Raw genomic sequence first — 20731 nt, 5'->3', positions numbered from 1 at the left:
TTATTCGGCAAAATAAAAAGATTTTAATTTGGGGTTCATCATTAGAAAAGGAGCAAGTTGGGCAGTGTCCCCATCTGTCTTCCTAGTTTCCTGGGACGTTTCCCACCGAGTGAGGATTTCGTAGGCTCCATTGCTCGCTTGTGTGGACTTTCTGATTTTACATTTGCTCTCAGGTGCAAACAGTTCACTTCCTGCAATGTTAGCCTCTCACGGTTTTGTAGCAGTCAATAGTGTCCATCAGAAACCACTCTGTCTGCTAAACAATATCCTGACTGCAAAGCTTCTCTGACTATTGGTGGATCGATAATGACACAGCACAGCTGTTATCTCCATGGCAACAGTACTCAGGACCCATCAGAGGAAAACCGCACATGGAACCACTGGTTCTCAAGCAGGCGTGCCTCAACTTCCTCTAGAGCATGATTTTCCCACAAATCTGGTGTGCTGTAGGCTACCACCAACCCAATGTGAATCCAACACTACAGATAAAACCTAATATTTAAAACGGAATATAAATAGAGAAACAGGTACTGACTTTTTGTGTGACCAAGTTGTTTCTTATTAGGGTAGGGTACACGTTGGTGATCTTGAAACTGGTGAATAAGCTGTGTTGGGATTGAACAAATAAGTAACTTGATGATAAGTGTCAGCTGGTTTTCAATGCTGGAGGAAGAGGTTTCAGATAAGCAAGGAGAGGGTACTACAGTAATTCGTGTGCCAAAGAACTCTAATAGAAATGGTCAGATATGTTGGGCGGTGGTGGCACACACATGCCTTTAATCTCAGCACTCAGGAGGCACAGGCAGGCAGATCTCTGTGAGTTCAAGGTCAGCCTTGTCTACAAGAGCTAGTTCCAGGACAGGATCGAAAGCAACAGCAAAACCCTGTCTTGAAAAACCAAAAGAAAGAAAGAAAAAAATGGTCAGATATAGTTATATATGTGCATTGATATGTGTATATACACATATTAATATATATATATATATATATATATATATATATATATATAGTGCACCAAATAACTCTAATAGAAATGGTCAGAAATATTTACATGTGTGCATTAATGTGCATATATACTCAGATTAGTTTTAAAATACAGGTTAGTGTGCATATATACAGATTAGTGGACACCTATCTTTGCCATGCCCACTTTGATAGCCTAAGAGACACACATGCTGGGCCTGGAGAGATGGCTCAGTGGTTAAGAGCATTGCCTGCTCTTCCAAAGGTCCTGAGTTCAATTTCCGGCAACCACGTGGTGGCTCACAACCATCTGTAATGATGTCTGGTGCCCTCTTCTGGCCTACAGTCATACATGCAGACAGAATATTATATACATAATAAATAAATATTAAAAAAGAGACACACATGCTATCTTGATACCTAGCACACTCTTTTAAATTTTATATTTTAACTTACTTTTGATGTGTACATGTGTTGCCTGCATCTATGTCTGGGTACCATGGCAATGCAGTGCCCATAGCAGCCAGTAGAATGTGTTATATGTCCTGAGGCTGGAGTTATAGGCTGTTGTGAACTGTCATCTGGGTCCTAGGGACCAAATCAGATCCTCTTGAAGAGCCGTAAGCATTCTTAACTTCTGGGTCATCACTCTGGCTCCAAACAAGACTTCTTTTTTTTTTTTTTTTTTTTTTTTTTTATAATTTTTTTATTAAGAAAAGAAAAAAACATAAACAAAAAACAAGTTTCCACCTCCTCCCAGCCTCCCATCTCCCTCCCCCTCCTCCCACCCTTCTCCCCCTCCTCCCACCCTTCTACCCCTCCCCCCACTCCTCTCCCCCTCCCTCTCCAGTCCACAGAGCAGTCCAGGTTCCCTGCCCTGTGGCAAGTCCTAGGTCCTCCCCCCTCCGTCCATATCTAGGAAGGTGAACATCCAAACTGGCTAGGCTTCCACAAAGCCAGCACATTAAGTAGGATCAAAACCCCGTGCCATTGTCCTTGGCGTCTCATCAGCCCTCATTGTTCGCCATGTTCAGAGAGTCTGGCTTTATCCCATGCTTTTTCAGTCACAGTCCAGCTGGCCTTGGTGAGCTCCCAGTAGATCAGCTCCACTGTCTCAGTGGGTGGGTGCACGGCTCGTGGTCCCGACTTCTTTGCTCATGTTCTCCCTCCTTCTGCTCCTCATTGGGACCTTGGGAGCTCAGTCCAGTGCTCCAGTGTGGGTCTCTGTCTCTGTCTCCATCCATCACCAGATGAAGGTTCTATGATGATATGCAAGATATTCGTCAGTATTGCTCTCGGATAGGGTCATTTCAGGTTCCCAGTCCTCAGCTACCCAAGGAACTAACTGGGAACCTCATGTTGGGCACTTGGGAGCCCCTCTAGGGTCAAATCTCTTGCTCACCCTAAAGTGGTTCCCTTAACTAAGAATTGTGGTTCCGTGCTCCCCTATCCACCTTTCCTTTATCCCAATTCTCCTGATTCCCCAAGTCCCCCCTCCTTCCCTTCTACCTTTTCTCTCCCCATCTCCCCTTACCCCCATCCCACCCCACCCCCAAGATCCTAATTTTCTCCCCGGCAATTTGGTCTACTTCCCTTAGCCAAGAGGAAAACTATATGTTTTTCCTTGGGTTCACCTTCTTACTTAGCTTCTTTAGGTTCACCTATTGTAGACTCCGTGGCCCTAATTTATGGCTAGAAACCAATTATGAGCGAGTACATCCCATGTTCATCTTTTTGGGTCTGGGACACCTCACTCAGGATAGTGTTTTCTATTTCCATCCATTTGCCTGCAAAATTCGAGAAGTCATTGTTTTTTACCGCAGCGTAGTACTCTAGCGTGTATATATTCCATACTTTCTTCATCCATTCTTCCATTGAAGGGCATCTAGGTTGTTTCCAGGTTCTGGCTATTACAAATAATACTGCTATGAACATAGTTGAACAAATGCTTTTGTCATATGATAGAGCATCTCTTGGGTATATTCCCAGGAGTGGTATTGCTGGGTCCAGGGGTAAGTTGATCCCGAATTTCCTGAGAAACCGAAACACTGACTTCCACAGTGGTTGCACAAGATGGCATTCCCACCAGCAATGGATGAGGGTACCCGTTCCTCCACAGCCTCTCCAGCAAAGGTTATCCTTGGTGTTTTTGACTTTAGCCATTCTGACAGGTGTAAGATGATATCTCAAAGTTGTTTTGATTTGCATTTCCCTGATTGCTAAGGAAGTTGAGCACGACTTTAAGTGTCTTTTGGCCATTTGAACTTCCTCTGCTGAGAATTCTCTGTTCAGTTCAGTGCCCCATTTTTTAATTGGGTTAATTAGCATTTTAAAGTCTAGTTTCTTGAGTTCTCTATATATTTTGGAGATCAGACCTTTGTCTGTTGTGGGGTTGGTGAAGATCTTCTCCCAATCAGTAGGTTGCCTTTGTGTCTTATTGACTATGTCCTTTGCTTTACAGAAGCTTCTCAGTTTAAGTAGGTCCCATTTATTCAATGTTGCCCTTAATGTCTGTGCTTCTGGGGTTATACATAGGAAGCGATCTCCTGTGCCCAGCTCCTGTAGGGTACTTCCCACTTTCTCTTCTATCAGGTTCAGTGTGTTCGGGCTGATATTGAGGTCTTTAATCCATTTGGACTTGAGTTTTGTGCACGGTGATAGATAAGGGTCTATTTTCATTCTTCTACAAGATGACATCCAGTTGTGCCAGCACCATTTGTTGAAGATGCTTTCTTTCTTCCATTTTATACTTTTAGCTCCTTTATCGAAAATCAGGTGTTCATAGGTTTGTGGGATAAAATTCGGGTCTTCTATACGATTCCATTGGTCGACTTCTCTGTTTTTATGCCAGTACCACACTGTTTTCATTACTGTAGCTCTGTAATAGAGTTTGAAGTCAGGGATGGTAATGCCTCCAGAAGATCCTTTATTGTATAGGATTGTTTTGGCTATCCTGGGTTTTTTGTTTTTCCATATAAAGTTGATTATTGTCCTCTCCAGATCTGTGAAGAATTTTGATGGGATCTTGATGGGGATTGCATTGAATCTATAAATAGCCTTTGGTAGAATTGCCATTTTTACTATGTTGATCCTCCCAATCCAAGAGCAAGGGAGGTCCATCCATTTTTTGGTATCCTCTTCAATTTCTTTCTTCAATGCCTTAAAGTTCTTGTCAAATAGATCTTTCACTTCCTTGGTTAGATGTACCCCAAGATATTTTATGCTGTTTTTGGCTATTGTGAATGGTGAAGCTTCTCTGATTTCCCTCTCTGCTTCCATATCCTTTGTGTATAAGAGGGCGACTGATTTTTTGGAGTTGATCTTGTATCCTGCCACATTACTAAAGCTGTTTATCAGCTGTAGGAGTTCTTTGGTGGAGTTTTTGGGGTCGCTTATGTACACTATCATATCATCTGCAAATAACGAAAGTTTAACTTCTTCCTTTCCAATTCGAATCCCCTTGATTCCATTATGTTGTCTTATTGCTATTGCTAGAACTTCAAGCACTATATTGAAGAGGTATGGCGAGAGTGGACAGCCTTGCCGTGTTCCTGAGTTAAGTGGGATGGCTTTGAGTTTCTCTCCATTTAATTTGATGTAAGCTGTCGGCTTGCTGTATATAGCTTTTATTATATTTAGGTATGACCCTTGTATCCCTAATCTCTCCAAGACTTTTAACATAAATGGATGTTGAATTTTGTCAAATGCTTTTTCAGCATCTAATGAAATGATCATATGGTTTTTTTCTTTCAGTTTATTTATATGCTGGATTACATTGATAGATTTTCGTATGTTGAACCAGCCCTGCATCTCAGGAATGAAGCCTACTTGATCATAATGGATAATTTTTCGGATGTGTTCTTGGATTCGATTTGCCAGTATTTTGTTGAGGATTTTTGCGTCGATATTCATGAGTGAGATTGGCCTGTAGTTCTCTTTCCTGGTTGAGTCTTTGAGTGGTTTTGGTATCAGAGTAATTGTGGCTTCATAAAAGGAGTTTGGTAATGACCCTTCTGTTTCTATCTTGTGGAATACATTAAGGAGTATAGGTATTAGATCTTCTTGGAAGATCTGGTAGAATTCCGCATTGAAACCATCTGGTCCTGGGCTTTTTTTGGTAGGGAGGTTTTTGATAACCTCTTCTAATTCTTCGCGACTAACAGGTCTATTTAGATTGTTCACCAGGTCCTGATTTAACTTTGGTATATGATATTTATCTAAAAAAGTATCCATTTCCTTTACATTTTCCAATTTTGTGGCATATAGGCTTTTGTAGTAAGATCTAATGATTCTCTGAATTTCCTCTGTGTCTGTGGTTATGTCCCCCTTTTCATTTCTGATCTTATTAATTTGCAAGTTCTCTCTCTGCCGTTTGATTAGCTTGGATAGTGGTTTGTCTATCTTGTTGATTTTCTCCAGGAACCAGCTTTTTGTTTCATTGATTTTTTGTATTGTTTTCTGTGTTTCTATTTTGTTGATTTCAGCCCTCATTTTGATTATTTCCAGTCTTCTACTCCTCCTAGGTGAGTCTGCTTCTTTTTTTTCTAGAGCTTTCAGGTGGGCTGTTAAGTCTCCAATGTGAGCTTTCTCTGTTTTCTTTAAGTGGGCACTTAGTGCTATGAACTTTCCTCTTAGGACTGCTTTCATAGTGTCCCATAAGTTTGAGTATGTTGTTTGTTTATTTTCATTGAATTCCAGGAAGACTTTAATTTCTTTCTTTATTTCTTCCTTAATCCAGCTATGGTTCAATAGTTGACTGTTCAGTTTCCATGACTTTGTATGCTTTCTGGGGGTAGTATTATTGTTGAATTCTAACTTTAATCCATGGTGATCTGATAAGACACAGGTGGTTACTAATATTTTTTTGTAACTGTGGATGTTTGCTTTGTTACCGACTATGTGGTCGATTTTCGAGAAGGTTCCATGAGCTGCAGAGAAGAAGGTATATTCTTTCCTATTTGGATGGAATGTTCTATAGATGTCTGTTAAGTCCATTTGATTCATTACCTCCACTAATTCTCTTATTTCTCTGTTAGGTTCCTGTCTGATTGACCTGTCCATTGGTGAGAGAGGAGTGTTGAAGTCTCCTACTATTAGTGTGTGCGGTTTGATGGCTGCCTTGAATTTTAGCAATGTTTCTTTTATGTACGTGGGTGCTTTTATATTAGGGGCATAGATGTTCAGGATTGAGACTTCATCCTGATGAACTGTTCCTGTTATGAGTATAAAATGCCCCTCTCCATCTCTTCTGATTGATTTAAGTTTAAAGTCAACTTTGTTAGAGAGTAGTATGGCCACACCTGCCTGTTTCTTAGGACCATTTGCTTGATAGGCCTTTTCCCAGCCCTTTACTCTGAGTAGGTGCCTGTCTTTGTGGTTGAGGTGTGTTTCTTGTAAACAGCAGAATGTTGGATCCTGTTTTCTTATCCAATCTCTTAGCCTGTGCCTTTTTATAGGTGAGTTGAGTCCATTGACATTAAGTGATATTAATGACCAGTGGTTGTTAACTCCGGTCATTTTTTTTTTAGTCGTAGAGTTTGTGAGTTTCCCTTCTTTGTTTTGTGTTGGTGAAGGGTCTCTAGATGTCTGAGGTATTGTGGTCATTGTTGGACTCCTTGGTTAGTGATTTTCCTTCAATTACTTTCTGTAAGGCTGGATTTGTGGCTGCGTATTGTTTGAATTTGTTTTTATCCTGGAAAATTTTATTTTCTCCATTTATAGTGAATGAAAGCTTGGCTGGGTATAGTAATCTGGGCTTGCACCCATGGTCTCTCAGTTTCTGCAGTACATCTAACCAGGACCTTCTGGCTTTCATGGTTTCCATGGAGAAGTCAGGTGTAAGTCTGATAGGTTTACCTTTATAAGTAATTTGGCCTTTTTCCTTTGCAGCTCTTAATATTCTTTCCTTATTTTGTATGCTTTGTGTTTTGATAATTATATGGCGAGGGGATGTTTTTTTTTGATCCAGCCTATTCGGTGTTCTGTATGCTTCTTGCACCTTCATAGGAAAATCTTTCCTTAGGTTGGGAAAGTTTTCTTCTATAATTTTATTAAATAGATTTTCTGGACCATTGAGCTGCCCTTCTTCTCCTTCTTCTACTCCTATTATTCTTAGGTTTGGTCTTTTTATTGTGTCCCATATTTCCTGAATGTTTTGTGATGAGAGTTTGTTGGACTTGCTGTTTTCTTTGATCAGTGTGTTTATTTTCTCTATGGTATCTTCAGAATCCGAGAGTCTTTCTTCTATCTCTTGTATTCTGCTGGTTATGCTTGTTTCTGTAGTCTCTATTCGTTTACCTAGATTTTCCATGTCCAGACGGCCCTCTGTTTGTGTTTTCTTCTTTGCCTCCATTTCAGTTTTCAGGTCTTGAACTGTTTCCATTATCTGTTTGATTGTTTTTCCTTGGTTTTCTAGGGTATCATTCACTGATTTATTCAATTCTTCAAACTTTCTGTTATATTTCTCATCCATTTCTATGAGGGCGTTTTTTACATGCTGTTTAAGGGTGTCAATCACTTTCATGAAGTCAATCTTTTCTCCTTCCTCTTGATTAAGGGGTTCTTGTCCTCCCGTTGTGAGGTCGCTTGTTTCTGGTAGCTTCATGTTGCTTTTCAGCTTGTTGGGCGAATTCTTGCCTTGACGTCGGCCCATCTCTTCTTCCAAATGCTCCCTATGGATCTTCTTTTACCGGATTAGGTCTCCTTGCCTACCAAACGCTGTCTCTCCCCAATGTTGGCTCTCCCAATGCTGGGTCTCCCCAATGCTGGGTCTCCTGGCGCCCAATGCTGGGTCTCCTGGCGCCGAAAGATCAGGCCTCCGTGCTGGTTGGGCAGCTTGCAGACAAAGCGCCTACCCCGCTTGGTGCAGGCAGGCCACAGAAACAAAGGAACTGCTGCCCGCCCGGGAGCGCCGGCTACTCGGACTCAGCGCCCAGGTAGGCTGGGCTGGGCGATGCCACGCGCCAAAAGAGGGCAGTGGGGGCGAAGTGGGGAGGGCTCTGGACAGAAGCTGGGTGGGCCAGGAAGAAAGAGGCAGCACCCGGGGAGTAGAGGCCCTGCAGAGAGCCCAAGCAGGACAGGGGGCCAAGAAACCCCCGAGCTCCCCGTCCCAGGCTGGCGCCGTGGGCCAGAAACTCACCCCAATGCTGGGTCTCCTGGCGCCGAAAGATCAGGCCTCCGTGCTGGTTGGGCAGCCCGCAGACAAAGCGCCTACCCCGCTTGGCGCAGGCAGGCCACAGAAACAAAGGAACTGCTGCCCGCCCGGGAGCCCCGGCTACTCGGACCCAGCGCCCAGATAGGCTGCGCTGGGCGATGCTACTCGCCAAAAGAGGGCAGTGGGGGCGAAGTGGGGAGGGGTCTGGACGGAAGCTGGGTGGGCCAGGAAGAAAGAGGCAGCAGAGAGCCCAAGCAGGACAGGGGGCCAAGAAACCCCCGAGCTCCCCGTCCCAGGCTGGCGCCGTGGGCCAGAAACTCACCCCAATGCTGGATCTCCTGGCGCCGAAAGATCAGGCCTCCATGCTGGTTGGGCAGCCCGCAGACAAAGCGCCTACCCCGCTTGGTGCAGGCAGGCCACAGAAACAAAGGAACTGCTGCCCCCGGGAGCCCCGGCTACTCGGACCCAGCGCCCAGATAGGCTGCGCTGGGCGATGCTACGCGCCAAAAGAGGGCAGTGGGGGCGAAGTGGGGAGGGGTCTGGACGGAAGCTGGGTGGGCCAGGAAGAAAGAGGCAGCAGAGAGCCCAAGCAGGACAGGGGGCCAAGAAACCCCCGAGCTCCCCGTCCCAGGCTGGCGCCGTGGGCCAGAAACTCACCCCAATGCTGGGTCTCCTGGCGCCGAAAGATCAGGCCTCCGTGCTGGTTGGGCAGCCCGCAGACAAAGCGCCTACCCCGCTTGGTGCAGGCAGGCCACAGAAACAAAGGAACTGCTGCCCGCCCGGGAGCCCCGGCTACTCGGACCCAGCGCCCAGATAGGCTGCGCTGGGCGATGCTACGCGCCAAAAGAGGGCAGTGGGGGCGAAGTGGGGAGGGGTCTGGACGGAAGCTGGGTGGGCCAGGAAGAAAGAGGCAGCAGAGAGCCCAAGCAGGACAGGGGGCCAAGAAACCCCCGAGCTCCCCGTCCCAGGCTGGCGCCGTGGGCCAGAAACTCACCCCAATGCTGGGTCTCCTGGCGCCGAAAGATCAGGCCTCCGTGCTGGTTGGGCAGCCCGCAGACAAAGCGCCTACCCCGCTTGGTGCAGGCAGGCCACAGAAACAAAGGAACTGCTGCCCGCCCGGGAGCCCTGGGTACTCGGACCCAGCGCCCAGATAGGCTGCGCTGGGCGATGCTATGCGCCAAAAGAGGGCAGTGGGGGTGAAGTGGGGAGGGGTCTGGACGGAAGCTGGGTGGGCCAGGAAGAAAGAGGCAGCAGAGAGCCCAAGCAGGACAGGGGGCCAAGAAACCCCCGAGCTCCCCGTCCCAGGCTGGCGCCGTGGGCCAGAAACCCAAACAAGACTTCTTAACGACTGTGCACACGTCTGACTGTTGCAACCATCTAATCTTCCAAGACAGATCGTAGGTCATTGTGTCTTAAGGATCAAGACTGAAACAGCATTTAATATGATTAAACAAGGCTTGTCCTGGGCAAGGTAGTGTGCAACTTCCATCCTGGCACTTACAAGGAAAACGTAGGCAGGTCTCAGTGAATTTAAGGTTAGCTTAATCTACGTAGTTCTGGGCCGCTACAGGCTACATAGTGAGGCTTTGTCTCAAGAAAACAAATAAGCAGAGAACCAAAAACAAGACTCATAAATTTTCTTTCCTTTCAACTCTTTCAAAGGGAAACCTGTTTTGTTTTTTTTTTAGAAAGATGTCACACAAGAGATTCATGAATGTAACAATTGTTATGTGATTTAGGGAGTGTTAATTCCAAATTTGTTCTTATAAAATCTATTGGAGGGGATTGCATTCTGTAGGTTTTTCACGTTTTAAAGATGTCTTTTAAAATTTTATTTAAGATTTAAATGTATTTGTGTTTACATGTTAGTGTGTGCAGTGCCCCCAGGGCCAGAACAGAGGTGGCATACCGTACGCTGGAGCTGGGGTCATAGGTAGTTGTGAGCCACTCACTGTGGGTGCTGGGAATCCAACCCACTCTTAACCATGAGCCCACCTGGAAGCTTCTCACAAGCTTTATTTCACAGCAATGACCACTAACAAGGTAAGTGTGAAAATGAAAGCATCAAAAAGCTGGAGAAAAATAGGAATGGAGAACAAGCTGCCTTACTGTTACTATTATACAGTATTAGAACTCAGGTCCTGTTCTTACTCGTGTGTGAGGCCTGCTTTCCACTGAGTCCCATATATTTGATTTCACAGAATGCAGCTGGTTGTGCTCCCGAGTTCAATCAAATTTTGGAAACTCTAGATGGAACAGGTAGACTTCCAGACCCTTTCACTTGCATCGCTGATCTCCAGGGAGACTGAAGAGTACTGTAGGCAGGCCTTAGAACTTCAGAGCCCCAGGCAGAAAAGAGGAAAGAGGCAGCAATGGAGAATATTGCAGTGAATGGCTCCATCTAGTGGCCAAACTACTGTAGAACTCAGGATGATCAAGACTTTATTTTCTCTTTAAAAAAAAAAAAAGCTACAAATCAGGGCTTTCATTGCCAAAGCTCTGCTTTGCTGTATAGTTGTCTCAAAGCCAAATTGCTAATCTCCTCTTGCCAGAGTAGCAGCGAGTCCCACACTTGAAGATGGGAACTGTTCATCAGGTAGGTCGAGGCACAAACTGTTGGAAAACATCAACCCAGCCGTGAGTGTGTGTGTGTGATGTGGCGCACGCCTTTAATTCCAGCACTCGGGAGGCAAAGGCTGGATCTCTGTGAGTTCGAGGCCAGCCTGGTCTACAAGAGCTAGTTCCAGGATAGGCTCCAAGCTACAGAGAAACCCTGTCTTGGAAAAAAAAAGTGATGTAAAGACAAAAGCAACTCGGAGATCTATTATCCACTGAGTTCTCTCAAAACAGAGATGTTGACGGCTTGGGTGATACTCCATTTTGGATGCTTTATATCATCCTTAGTGCTTTATATGAGATTAGCAAAGTTCAGCTTGATAACCTAGTGTCCCCCACAATTTACTAAGGGTAAAACACACAGGGATTGGAAGAACAGGCAACAGTCACAAGACAGTTGCAAGCTTCTCGTTTCTGCAGCCGTCTTCTCTCCGGACAGAGCTCGTCTGGTGCATGAATCTGCCTGTTCATTGTTTCCACTCAGCAGTTTTCTATACACAGTAGGTACTTAGTATACATTGTGTGATTAATGAGCAAAGTGGGAGGCCAGAAACTAGTGTGACCGGCAGAAATTTTCTTTTGAAAATTTTCTATGAAGTCAAGTGTAATCATTACACTCTAGAGATAGATCAGAGGTTCAAGGTCATCATTTACTACATAGAGAGTCTGAATCCAGCCTAGGTTTGCTGGTCAGTGTTATGTCAACTTGACACAAGCTAAGGTCATCTGAGAGGCGGGAACCTTAATGAAGAAAATGCCTCCAAAACATTGGGCTTTTAGGGCATTTTCTTAGTGATTGATGGGTGAAGGCCCAGCCCATTGTAGGTGGTGCCATCCTTGGGTTGGTGGTCCTGGGATCTATAAGAAAGCACGCTGAGCAAGCCGAAAGGAGCAAGTCAGTAAGCAGCGCCCCTTCGTGCCGTCTACATTAGCTCCTGCCTCCAGGTTCCTGCCCTGTTTAAGTTCCTGGCCTGACTTACTTTGATGATGCAGTGATATGAAAGTGTAAGACAAGTACACCCTTTCTCCCACAACTTGCTTTTTGGCAGTGGTGCTTCATTGTAGCAACAGAAACCCCAATTAGGAGAGTAAGCTACATAAGACCCTGTCTTAAAAAAAAAGCAGGCTAGAGAGATAGTTCAATATTTGGAGTGCTTGCCACACAAGCATGAAGACTGGAGTTTGGATCTTCTAAAATCGTAAATTGCTAAGTGGATGTAGTGGCCTGCCAGTAATACCAACCTCTGCAGGGTGAGACAAGGGATCCCCAGAGAAAGCTGGTTAGCAGGACTAGCCACATGGGCAGGCTTTGGGTTTGATGTAGGAGATCCTGCCTCAAAGAATAAGGTGAAAGTAATAGAAGATGATTTTTTTAAGACAGGGTTTCTCTGTATAACAATAGCCCTGGCTGTTTTGGAACCCACTTTGTAGATGAGGCTGGCCTTGAACTCACAGAGATCCACCTGTTTCTGTCTCCCAAGTGATGGGATTAAAAGCATGTTCCACCATGCCTGGCAAAGATAATTCTTGATCAACTTCAGGCCTTATGCGCACATGAACAGAGGTATATGCACACCCACACCACACAAATGCCCACACATGTCAAAACATGTACACACACACACATACACACACACATACACAAAGGAAAATATAAAAAAAGAACAAGGTAAAGATAAAACAACAAAAAGAAGACTAAATCTATGAGGAAACAATCTCAAATATGTTGCTATATTGAAGTGATTAAAAATATTTTAATAATTCGATTTTTCATTCCAACAAAGAGAGACATGATGTTAAGAAAAGAAATTGAGGGATGGACATGTAATACGAAGTAAACATTTCAAAGGATAAAAGTTACTGCCCAATTGTGTTATCTGAAGAGTAGTAGAAAATGGCATGTTATTTTGTGAAGTTTGCATCCTAGTTAAGGTGAATAGAATGAAGATGAAGACTCAATGCAGCTCTATAAAAGAGGCCTGAATGAAAGACTCAATCTGTTCGTGGTGGTTCTCAGCCTGCCACAGAACACAATGAGATTTTCATGAAAAAACAGGGGAAATAGAGGAATAAAAGTACTTTCTTTCAAAAGTCAGATTTATTCTCTGCTTCTACTTGGTTTTCGCCTATCAAAATATTCTTTCTTTTTAAAGAAGATAATAGTTAAAATAAAAAGGGATTGGGGTTGGTCTTTTTTAAAAGTCCCATGTTAATTCTTGAAAAGCTCTTGTTGGCTGGGCGTGATGGTGCCCTCCTTTAATCCGAGCACTCAGGAGGCAGGTGCATCTCTTGTCAGTTCTAGGCAGCCTGGTGGACACCAGACAGGGGCACACAGTAAGGCACTAACTGAAAAGTAAAACAAAATGCATGATTGTGTACGTGTCCGTGAATCTATGCATTTAAAAAGTGTGTACAAAAATGTTTTGTTTGGTCTGGAAGGGGAATTGGAAAGAGCAATGAAAAATGCACATTTACTGAGTACACCCACTAGCTAGATCTCATGTTTCACACATATGCAATTTAATCACTGAATCTTTGTATTTTGCATTAGCTATTTCCATATTACATACAAGGTAAACCACAGTAACATCGGATAAATAACTTGGCCAAGGAATGGAAGTTTATCTGACTCTAGAATCTGCTCTTTCCTAAATCACATCACACAATAGAGAATTTCTAATACTCATTTTAGGGAGAATGGTGTTCAACTGATCTTCATATACATTGTTCTATTTAGGTTTTTTTTTTTTTTAGTAGTGGGATTGAACTGAGGGTCTTCCACATGCTAAGGAAGCACTTACTCATCGAATTATATCCACACTCTTATTTTTCATTTTAGTCAGGGTCAAAGTTTCCCAGACTGGAGTTGAACTAACTTGCTCTTTAGTTCAGACAAACCATGAACCTATGATCCTCCTGCCTGAGCTGTGATTATAGGTGTACACACCCTGCCTAGCTTCTTTGTATTTGATGCTTCCTTTGCAAATGCACCTTCTGACTTATAACTTCACAGTATTTACATAGCAATTGGAGGTGTCAGCATTATGTACTTAAGCAACTAGTTTAGCCTTTTCTCTAAGCAACTGTGTGACAGCTATCAGGAAGTATTCTTACAGCAACACCCTGATTATCTGTAGTTGAAACACCCAGCAAGACAGAAGTCAGACAAAGCCAGGTGTGGTAACACACACCTTTATCTTAGCTTTTAGGAGGCAGAGGCAGAGGCAGAGGCAGAGGCAGAGGCAGAGGCAGAGGCAGAGGCAGAGGCAGAGGCAGAGGCAGAGGCAGAGGCAGAGGCAGAGGCAGAGGCAGAGGCAGAGGCATCTCTGTGAGTTTGGGGCCAGCTTGCCCTGCTGCTCTACATAGAGTTCCCTGATAGGACTAGACAGACCCTGTCTCAAAAAGCAAACAAATAAAAATAAAAGAAGAGGAGAAGAAGGAAGAAGGAGGAGGGGGAGAATGAAGAAGAAAGAAGAAGGAGAAGGAAAAGGAAGAAGAGGAAGAGGAGGAGAAAAAGAAGGGGAAAGAGGAAAAAGGAAAAGAAAAGAAGTATTCAGCACTAAGCTGCTTCAGATTTCAGAGTGGAGACTGAATTTTAAAAAAGTGTCCCTGGACCAGCCAGACAGACCTTAAGACTATAAAAACTGCAAATCAAAACCCTATGATTAGTTGGAAAGACAGTGACATAATAATTCAATTTATCATTTAGAGTATAGGATAGAGTGTGAGATCTAAGAAACATGAGAAGAAAGGGGAGAGGGAGAGGAGAGAGAGGTGGGCAAGGACAAGGAGGGAAGGAGGAGAAAGAGCACTGTCTAAAGAAAGGTGAAGACCAAGGCAGAAGAGAAGCAATCAAGTAGAAAGCCAAGACCTCTGAAGATGAAGAGCATGCTAGATTGAGGAGGATATGATGGTGACTCCTCAGGTCCTCACGTGCCAGAAGCAAATGCAGAAAGAGCCTGTGAGTGCAGATGACAGTACTTCAGAATTCAACTCAGGAAAAGCTTTAAAGTCATGTAGCTAATGCATCATAACTTAGGGATTTAAAATCTGTTTGCTTAAATTCAATTTAAGACAACAGTTTGTTTTTCTTGCATCTCTTTGTTTACTCAAGTCATCTAAAAATAATTCACCTTTGACAAGTGTTGATGACCAACTTTAATGATACATATTTCAACTTCATAAACATATGCAAACCATCAACAACATTACCAGGGTTCCTTTGTCCCAGATGTTATTTCATTGGTACATTATACTGGCATTTACAAAGCCTTTCAAATTCAACAACACAAAACAAAACAGCTTAATTTTTAAAAACTACAATGCTTTAAAAAAATGTAAACAATTCATTTTTACATTATTGTAAAAAAGAAGTTACTCCTTAATGGGGCTTATTTTTAAGTGAGCAAAGCCTGGTGCTCATGGATAAAGTAAAGAACTCTTTACATAGAAACATTGTGCTCCAGTGTGGCAAAGGAAAAAAAATTATATATATATATATATATATATATATATATATATATATATATATATATACACATACAAAGTAAAGAATAAGTCCACAATTTAGATCACAAAAAAAATCTTGTCCCCAAATTGAGAAATTTATAAAAAACCATTTATACATGGTTATTGACCTATTGAAAACCTATATAACATTTTCAAAACAATAATTCAGTCAAAAGATACCACGTTTCTTAAAAATGAAATTTTGTGCAAAAAAAAATTTTAGAGCTAGAAACAAGACCCAGTAGGAGGCCAAAAGAGCCACCAAAATAATTTAACTTTGTTAGATTTAGTGCATGTAACCAAAAGGCACGCACATGTGATTAATATATTAATATCTTTTCATGCAGAAACCTGCGCATGTTTATAATTATATAACAAAACATAAACATAACAAAACATAAACTCTATGCTTGGCAATGTTAATCTAGACACATTCTTTCTAGTCTATCAGTCTAGGGGTTCCTAGATCACTAACACTGCCTCTCAAAAATATATATTATATTTGAACAACTTTCAATAAAAGTTAAAAAAGGATGTTAGCCTGAAACACTATAATACTTTTCTCATTTCTGATACATATAGAAACTTGCTGATGGGTTTATTTTAAATATAGTTTCAAATTAAAATACAGTTTTCCTTCTGTTAATAAACACTTTGATTGCTCCAGTGAAGTCAGCAGAGAGAAGAACTTCTGTGTTATCTGTCTTCACAATACCTGAAAAGCATGAAAAAAATATATTACTTGATTTTAAAGGACTAGGAAGCCTGTTGCCACAATACTACATGCTCATGACCTGTTTCTATCTTTGGGAAAGATCTTCTTCCAACCATCTGTTTTTTGGATTTCTCTAGAATTTTTACATCCTCTGGTACCTTTCTGCCTGACTAAAGCATACTTATACTTAACTTTCTCTTAGCTGCTCTTTTCCTGTCTTAGGGATGTTACAGTTCCTTGGAGCCTGAATGGCTAAATTCCTCCAAGGTAATCTAGGCCTCTAAGTCATCAATTGCTTCTATTTCAATCTGCTTTTAAGAGGAGTCTCTAAGGTGATTGATAGGGTTGACTGTAGCACAGACACACCGAAACTGCCGTGAAATGAGTACGTTTGCTCTGGGAATGCTGACAGCCTGCTGCCCTTATGGTCTCTACTGATTATCTCTGTAGCTATGCTGAATGGGCAAAATGCTTCCCTTTTACATTTGCCAGCTGTATAATAACATTTGACATATAAACTCTGTGTTAGCTAACTTGATTATATGTAGACTAAAAACTGGAGATGTAAGAAATACTGATTACTTAGAGATAGATGAATTTAAATTTTCATTGAAAAGTTGGTTACAGGATGAGCAAGACACAATGTTTTCACTCTAGGTGTGTTAATACCATCTTGTGAGCCACCGAACATTCCTTATAATCCTTCTGGAATATCTTAAAGGCAAGCAGTGCAGCTGTAGTAAAGGATTTAGAGATAAGAGAAAAGCAGGAGAGGAAAACGGAAAGTCTTTATTGAGACTCAATTCTAGTGCCTGACAGTCCTGGAATCTCAGCACTAAGCATGCAAGGCAGGGGTTTGAGGAGGCCAGCCTCATTATGTAGTGAGTTCCAGGTAAGCTTGAGCTACAGAATGAGACTACTGTATTACACTGTCTTCAATTCTTGTTACATGCTGTAAACCACATCACCCCAACCTGGGGTGGGGGTTAATACAGGAAAGCTCAAACTGCCAAAGTCAGGAATAAAGAGAGAGGGCCATTGGATGTGTTTTATGGTCCCGTGCCCTGGGTTACTAGTTTAATCTTAGATAGACCTAGACAGGTACACATTTGGAAAGAATCCATTAAAGTTGCAACTCTTTCAAAAGAATCTAGAGTTATTGCGATCTTGTTAATGTGATATAGTTTTAAGAAGGCTTTTAAAAAATATACTATACATTGTCTCCAAGTAGGCATTTTGTAAAAGCTTAATAATTATGGTTTGTGTTGAAAGAAGTGCTAGGCTGGAAATCATCCTTGTATTCTTCAGATAGAATAGCACATTAAGTGGAATGGATAGTATAAATGACATTATTGGGACAGTAAATTGAAAGTGCTTAAGAACTTTTCAGCAATTCGTGTACTTTAAGAAGCTCCCTCTGAAGCCAGGTGTGGTGGTGCACACCTTTAATCCCAGCATTCAGGAAGGCAGAGCTCTATGATGTCATCCTGGTCAACAAAGTGAGTTCCAGGACAGTCAGGAATACACAGAGAAACCCTGTCATGAAAGACAAAGACAAAGACAAAACCAAAACAAAACAAAAGCCCCCTCTGTGCATCCTATTTATTGCTGTGATTTTATGGCTCTCTAAAAGAGAGCTGTCTATTGTGTGCAAAATGTTTAAGGAAGTATTCTATCACTGCTTTTCCTAATATAAGCTTATTTTCTCTAAAAACTGGTTTACATACACATGCTCTTAACCACATTCTTTGTTTTTTAAATATTTATTTATTTATTATGTATACAATATTCTTTCTACATGTATGCCTGCAGGCCAGAGGAGGGTACCAGACCTCATTACAGATGGTTGTGAGCCACCATGTGGTTGCCAGGAATTGAACTCAGGACCTTTGGAAGAGAAGGCAATGCTCTTAACCACTGAGCCATCTCTCCAGCCCTCTTAACCACATTCTTAAGGACAAGTACAGAACATTTTTATGATAGCTTCATTCAATCACTCTTCCTTTTGACAGTTTCCTTTCACTTCCTCTTCTAAGCATTTTAAATACCTAAAATTGATGTGGGATTCCCCTCTGTATGCTATGAAAATGTTTTATTACCATTGGTTAATAAAGAAGTTGCTTTGGCCTATGGCAGGGCAGAATAGAACTAGGTGGAGAAAACCAAACAAAAATATATAAAGAGAGCAGGTGGAGTCAAAGAGATGCCATGTAGCTGCCAAAGGAGGAAGAAGCCAGAACCTTACCTGGTAAGCCACCACAGCCTCATGGTAATACACAGATTAATAGGAATGGGTTAATTTAAGATGTAAGAGTTAGGTAGGAATACACCTAAGCTATTGGCTAAACAGTGTTGTAATTAGTATAGTTTCTGTTTGATTATTCAGGTCTGGATGGCTGGGAAATGAACGAGCAGTCTCTGCTTACATGAAATTGATTACAGTACTTGGGAGGCATAGACAGGCAGATCTCTGTGAAGTCAAGACCTGATGGAGGAAGGTCATTGGTTAAAAAATAAAGAAACTGCTTGGCCCTCATAGGTTAGAACATAGGTGGGTGGAGTAAACAGAACAGAATGCTGGGAGGAAGAGGAAGTGAGCTCAGACTTGATAGCTCTCCTCTCTGGGGAAGACGCGATGAAGCTCCAACCCAGGATGGACGTAGGTTAAGATCTTTCCTGGTAAGCCACCTCGTAGGCTACACAAATTATTAGAAATGGGCTCGTCCAGGTGCGAGAGTTAGCCGAGAAGAGGCTAGATATAATGGGCCAAGCAGTGTTTAAAAGAATACAGTTTGTGTGTTGTTATTTCAGGGCATAAGCTAGCCAGGCGGCCGGGAGCTGGGGCAGCAGGAATGCAGCAGCAGGAACGCAGCCCACAGGCTCCTACTACAAAGACCAGCTTGGTCTACAAAGTAAGCTCTAGTCCAGCCAGGGCTACACAGTGAGAGCCTGTCACAAAACAAATAAGTAAACAAATAACTAACTAACTCCCAATTTTCCAAAATCCCTAGAGGAATTTAAAGGTGTAAAACTTTCAAGAAATATGTTATTTGAATGTTCAGAAATGGGTATCTAACAACTGTTATGTTGTCTATGAGAAATGTTCTTTATGTGCATGAAAATCTTACCACAGGGGGCTAGAAAAAACAGGACAAATAAAATATAGGCACCTACCAGTAGATGTGCTATCCAAAACTTCAGCATCTTCACTTGTCCCTTCTAATTTTTCAGTTTGTATATCAAGGGATAACATCAAACTCGGGTTCGGAGCAAAGATGGCTGATGTAACAACTGCATTATGTGCTGGGAAAAATTATTTTAGGATAACTGAGAAATTTTATACTAAACATGAGGACAAAAAACGAGAATATGAAAAAGCTCTTTTAAAATATATAAGACTAATTTAAAACCCAGAAGTATATTTTTTTCTATACCCCAGAAGTATATTTTAACAAACTATCTCATATAGGTTCTGTTTCCATATTTTTCAAATTTTAGGCCAAGAAAATTCTTTTTTGGTATAGAAAACTGAAATAGTTTGCTATTGAAATACAATGAGTTATAATTGCTAAACTGAGAATATGTCTTGAAGATCAAGCTGTGCCTTGCTCCAAGTTTCTCCAAGTCTTGCTCTGGGTGGCTCCATCTTTCAAAGCAGTATTTGACTCCATTTTGAATAGAAATGCAGAGGCAGGATGGCTTTACATCTCATTTGTACACACAGACACCATCACCCGTCCAGCACCAACTACAAGCACAGACTGATACCTTATTAAAGCTACAAGGGTAACACCTACAAACTCATCGAAGTAGATTAGAAGCGTATGACTACATGGGCCTATTAAAACTTCATCAGAGAAAAAATTGGGCCCCAGAACTTAGTGAACACATTGAAAGGTGGGATACTCTCATTTGGACCCTATAAAAAGATAGAACCTATCACTTTAATGACTGGTTACAAATGCAGTGAACTGCTATCTGACAACCTGGTCTATGTCAGAAACAGAGAACTTCTAATTGTCCTGTGAGTTTAAGCTCGCTCAGTACCCCTGCTGGAATGTCCCACTTGAATTGCCTGCCTGCCACCTGTTTTTCAGTTCAGTATTTTCATAGTTTGGCTGTGGGTGGCTCTGCTGAGCTTCCAGAAGCTCTTCAGTTGTGTTCCTTAATGTCTTTTCTAACTGCCTCAGTGACTCTCTTTGCATCTATCTGCCTCTGCCCCAGGAAAGCTTCCCTGAACTCTGTGACCTCTTTAACCCTTTTGCACCCACTCTATAAACTACTAATTACTGTATTATGTGCAATGTGTGATTTGAAACGTAATATTAGTAATTAAGATTGGAATGAAAGGGCCAGCGAGATGGCTCAATTGGTAAAGGTTCTTGTGACACAAGCCTAGAGACCTGAGTTTGATCCTAAAACCCACAGGGGAAGGAGAGCACTGACTCCACAGAGCTGTTCTCTGGCCTCTACACTTGCACAGTGTCATGTGTGGAACTATACCTCCCACACTACCCCCACACAAGTAACAATTCTTAAGAATTGGGATAAAAGAGCCTGTGTTGGCCAAAGGCCAGCTATCAAAGAAAACTGGGACTTCTTGGGAAATTGCAGCCAACAAAACTGTTGTAACTTGTGAGTTTATTGTAATTCTATAAATTCTGACATAGTGGAGAGACATAAGTATGTCCATCTATGTTTCCAGCATTGCAGTCACAACAAATCTCTACTCCTTTATAATAAGGCACATACATATAAGTAAGCTGCATTTGCTT

At 42.2% G+C, this 20731-nt stretch overlaps 1 protein-coding gene and 1 non-coding gene across 5 annotated transcripts in view; both read right to left on the bottom strand.

The window, feature by feature from the left end:
* Window positions 1-213: 213 nt before the first annotated feature.
* LOC121439894 lies at window positions 214-488 on the bottom strand. The gene has a single exon (XR_005973302.1).
* Window positions 489-15306: 14818 nt separating this feature from the next.
* The window catches only part of LOC121439854 (WD repeat-containing protein 44), a 109132-nt gene continuing 103707 nt past the window's right edge, over window positions 15307-20731 (bottom strand). For 3 of the 4 annotated variants that reach the window (XM_041640465.1, XM_041640467.1, XM_041640466.1), the window contains 2 exons: window positions 19131-19259; window positions 15307-15956 (listed from right to left, as the gene is read on the bottom strand). In XM_041640465.1, the coding sequence (XP_041496399.1) occupies window positions 15862-15956; window positions 19131-19259 (224 nt within the window). In that variant the 3' untranslated portion in view covers window positions 15307-15861. Of the gene's footprint in view, window positions 15957-19130; window positions 19260-20731 lie in introns of those variants that run through there. The other variant, XM_041640468.1, reaches the window with a different exon arrangement.

Source organism: Microtus oregoni, unplaced genomic scaffold (assembly GCF_018167655.1).
Source record: "Microtus oregoni isolate MIOR12 unplaced genomic scaffold, Mior012 000063F_ref0000156, whole genome shotgun sequence".
In the NCBI taxonomy this organism is placed as follows: domain Eukaryota; kingdom Metazoa; phylum Chordata; class Mammalia; order Rodentia; family Cricetidae; genus Microtus; species Microtus oregoni.
Note: the sequence above shows the minus strand (reverse complement) of the source record. Positions and strands in the feature narration are given on the sequence as shown.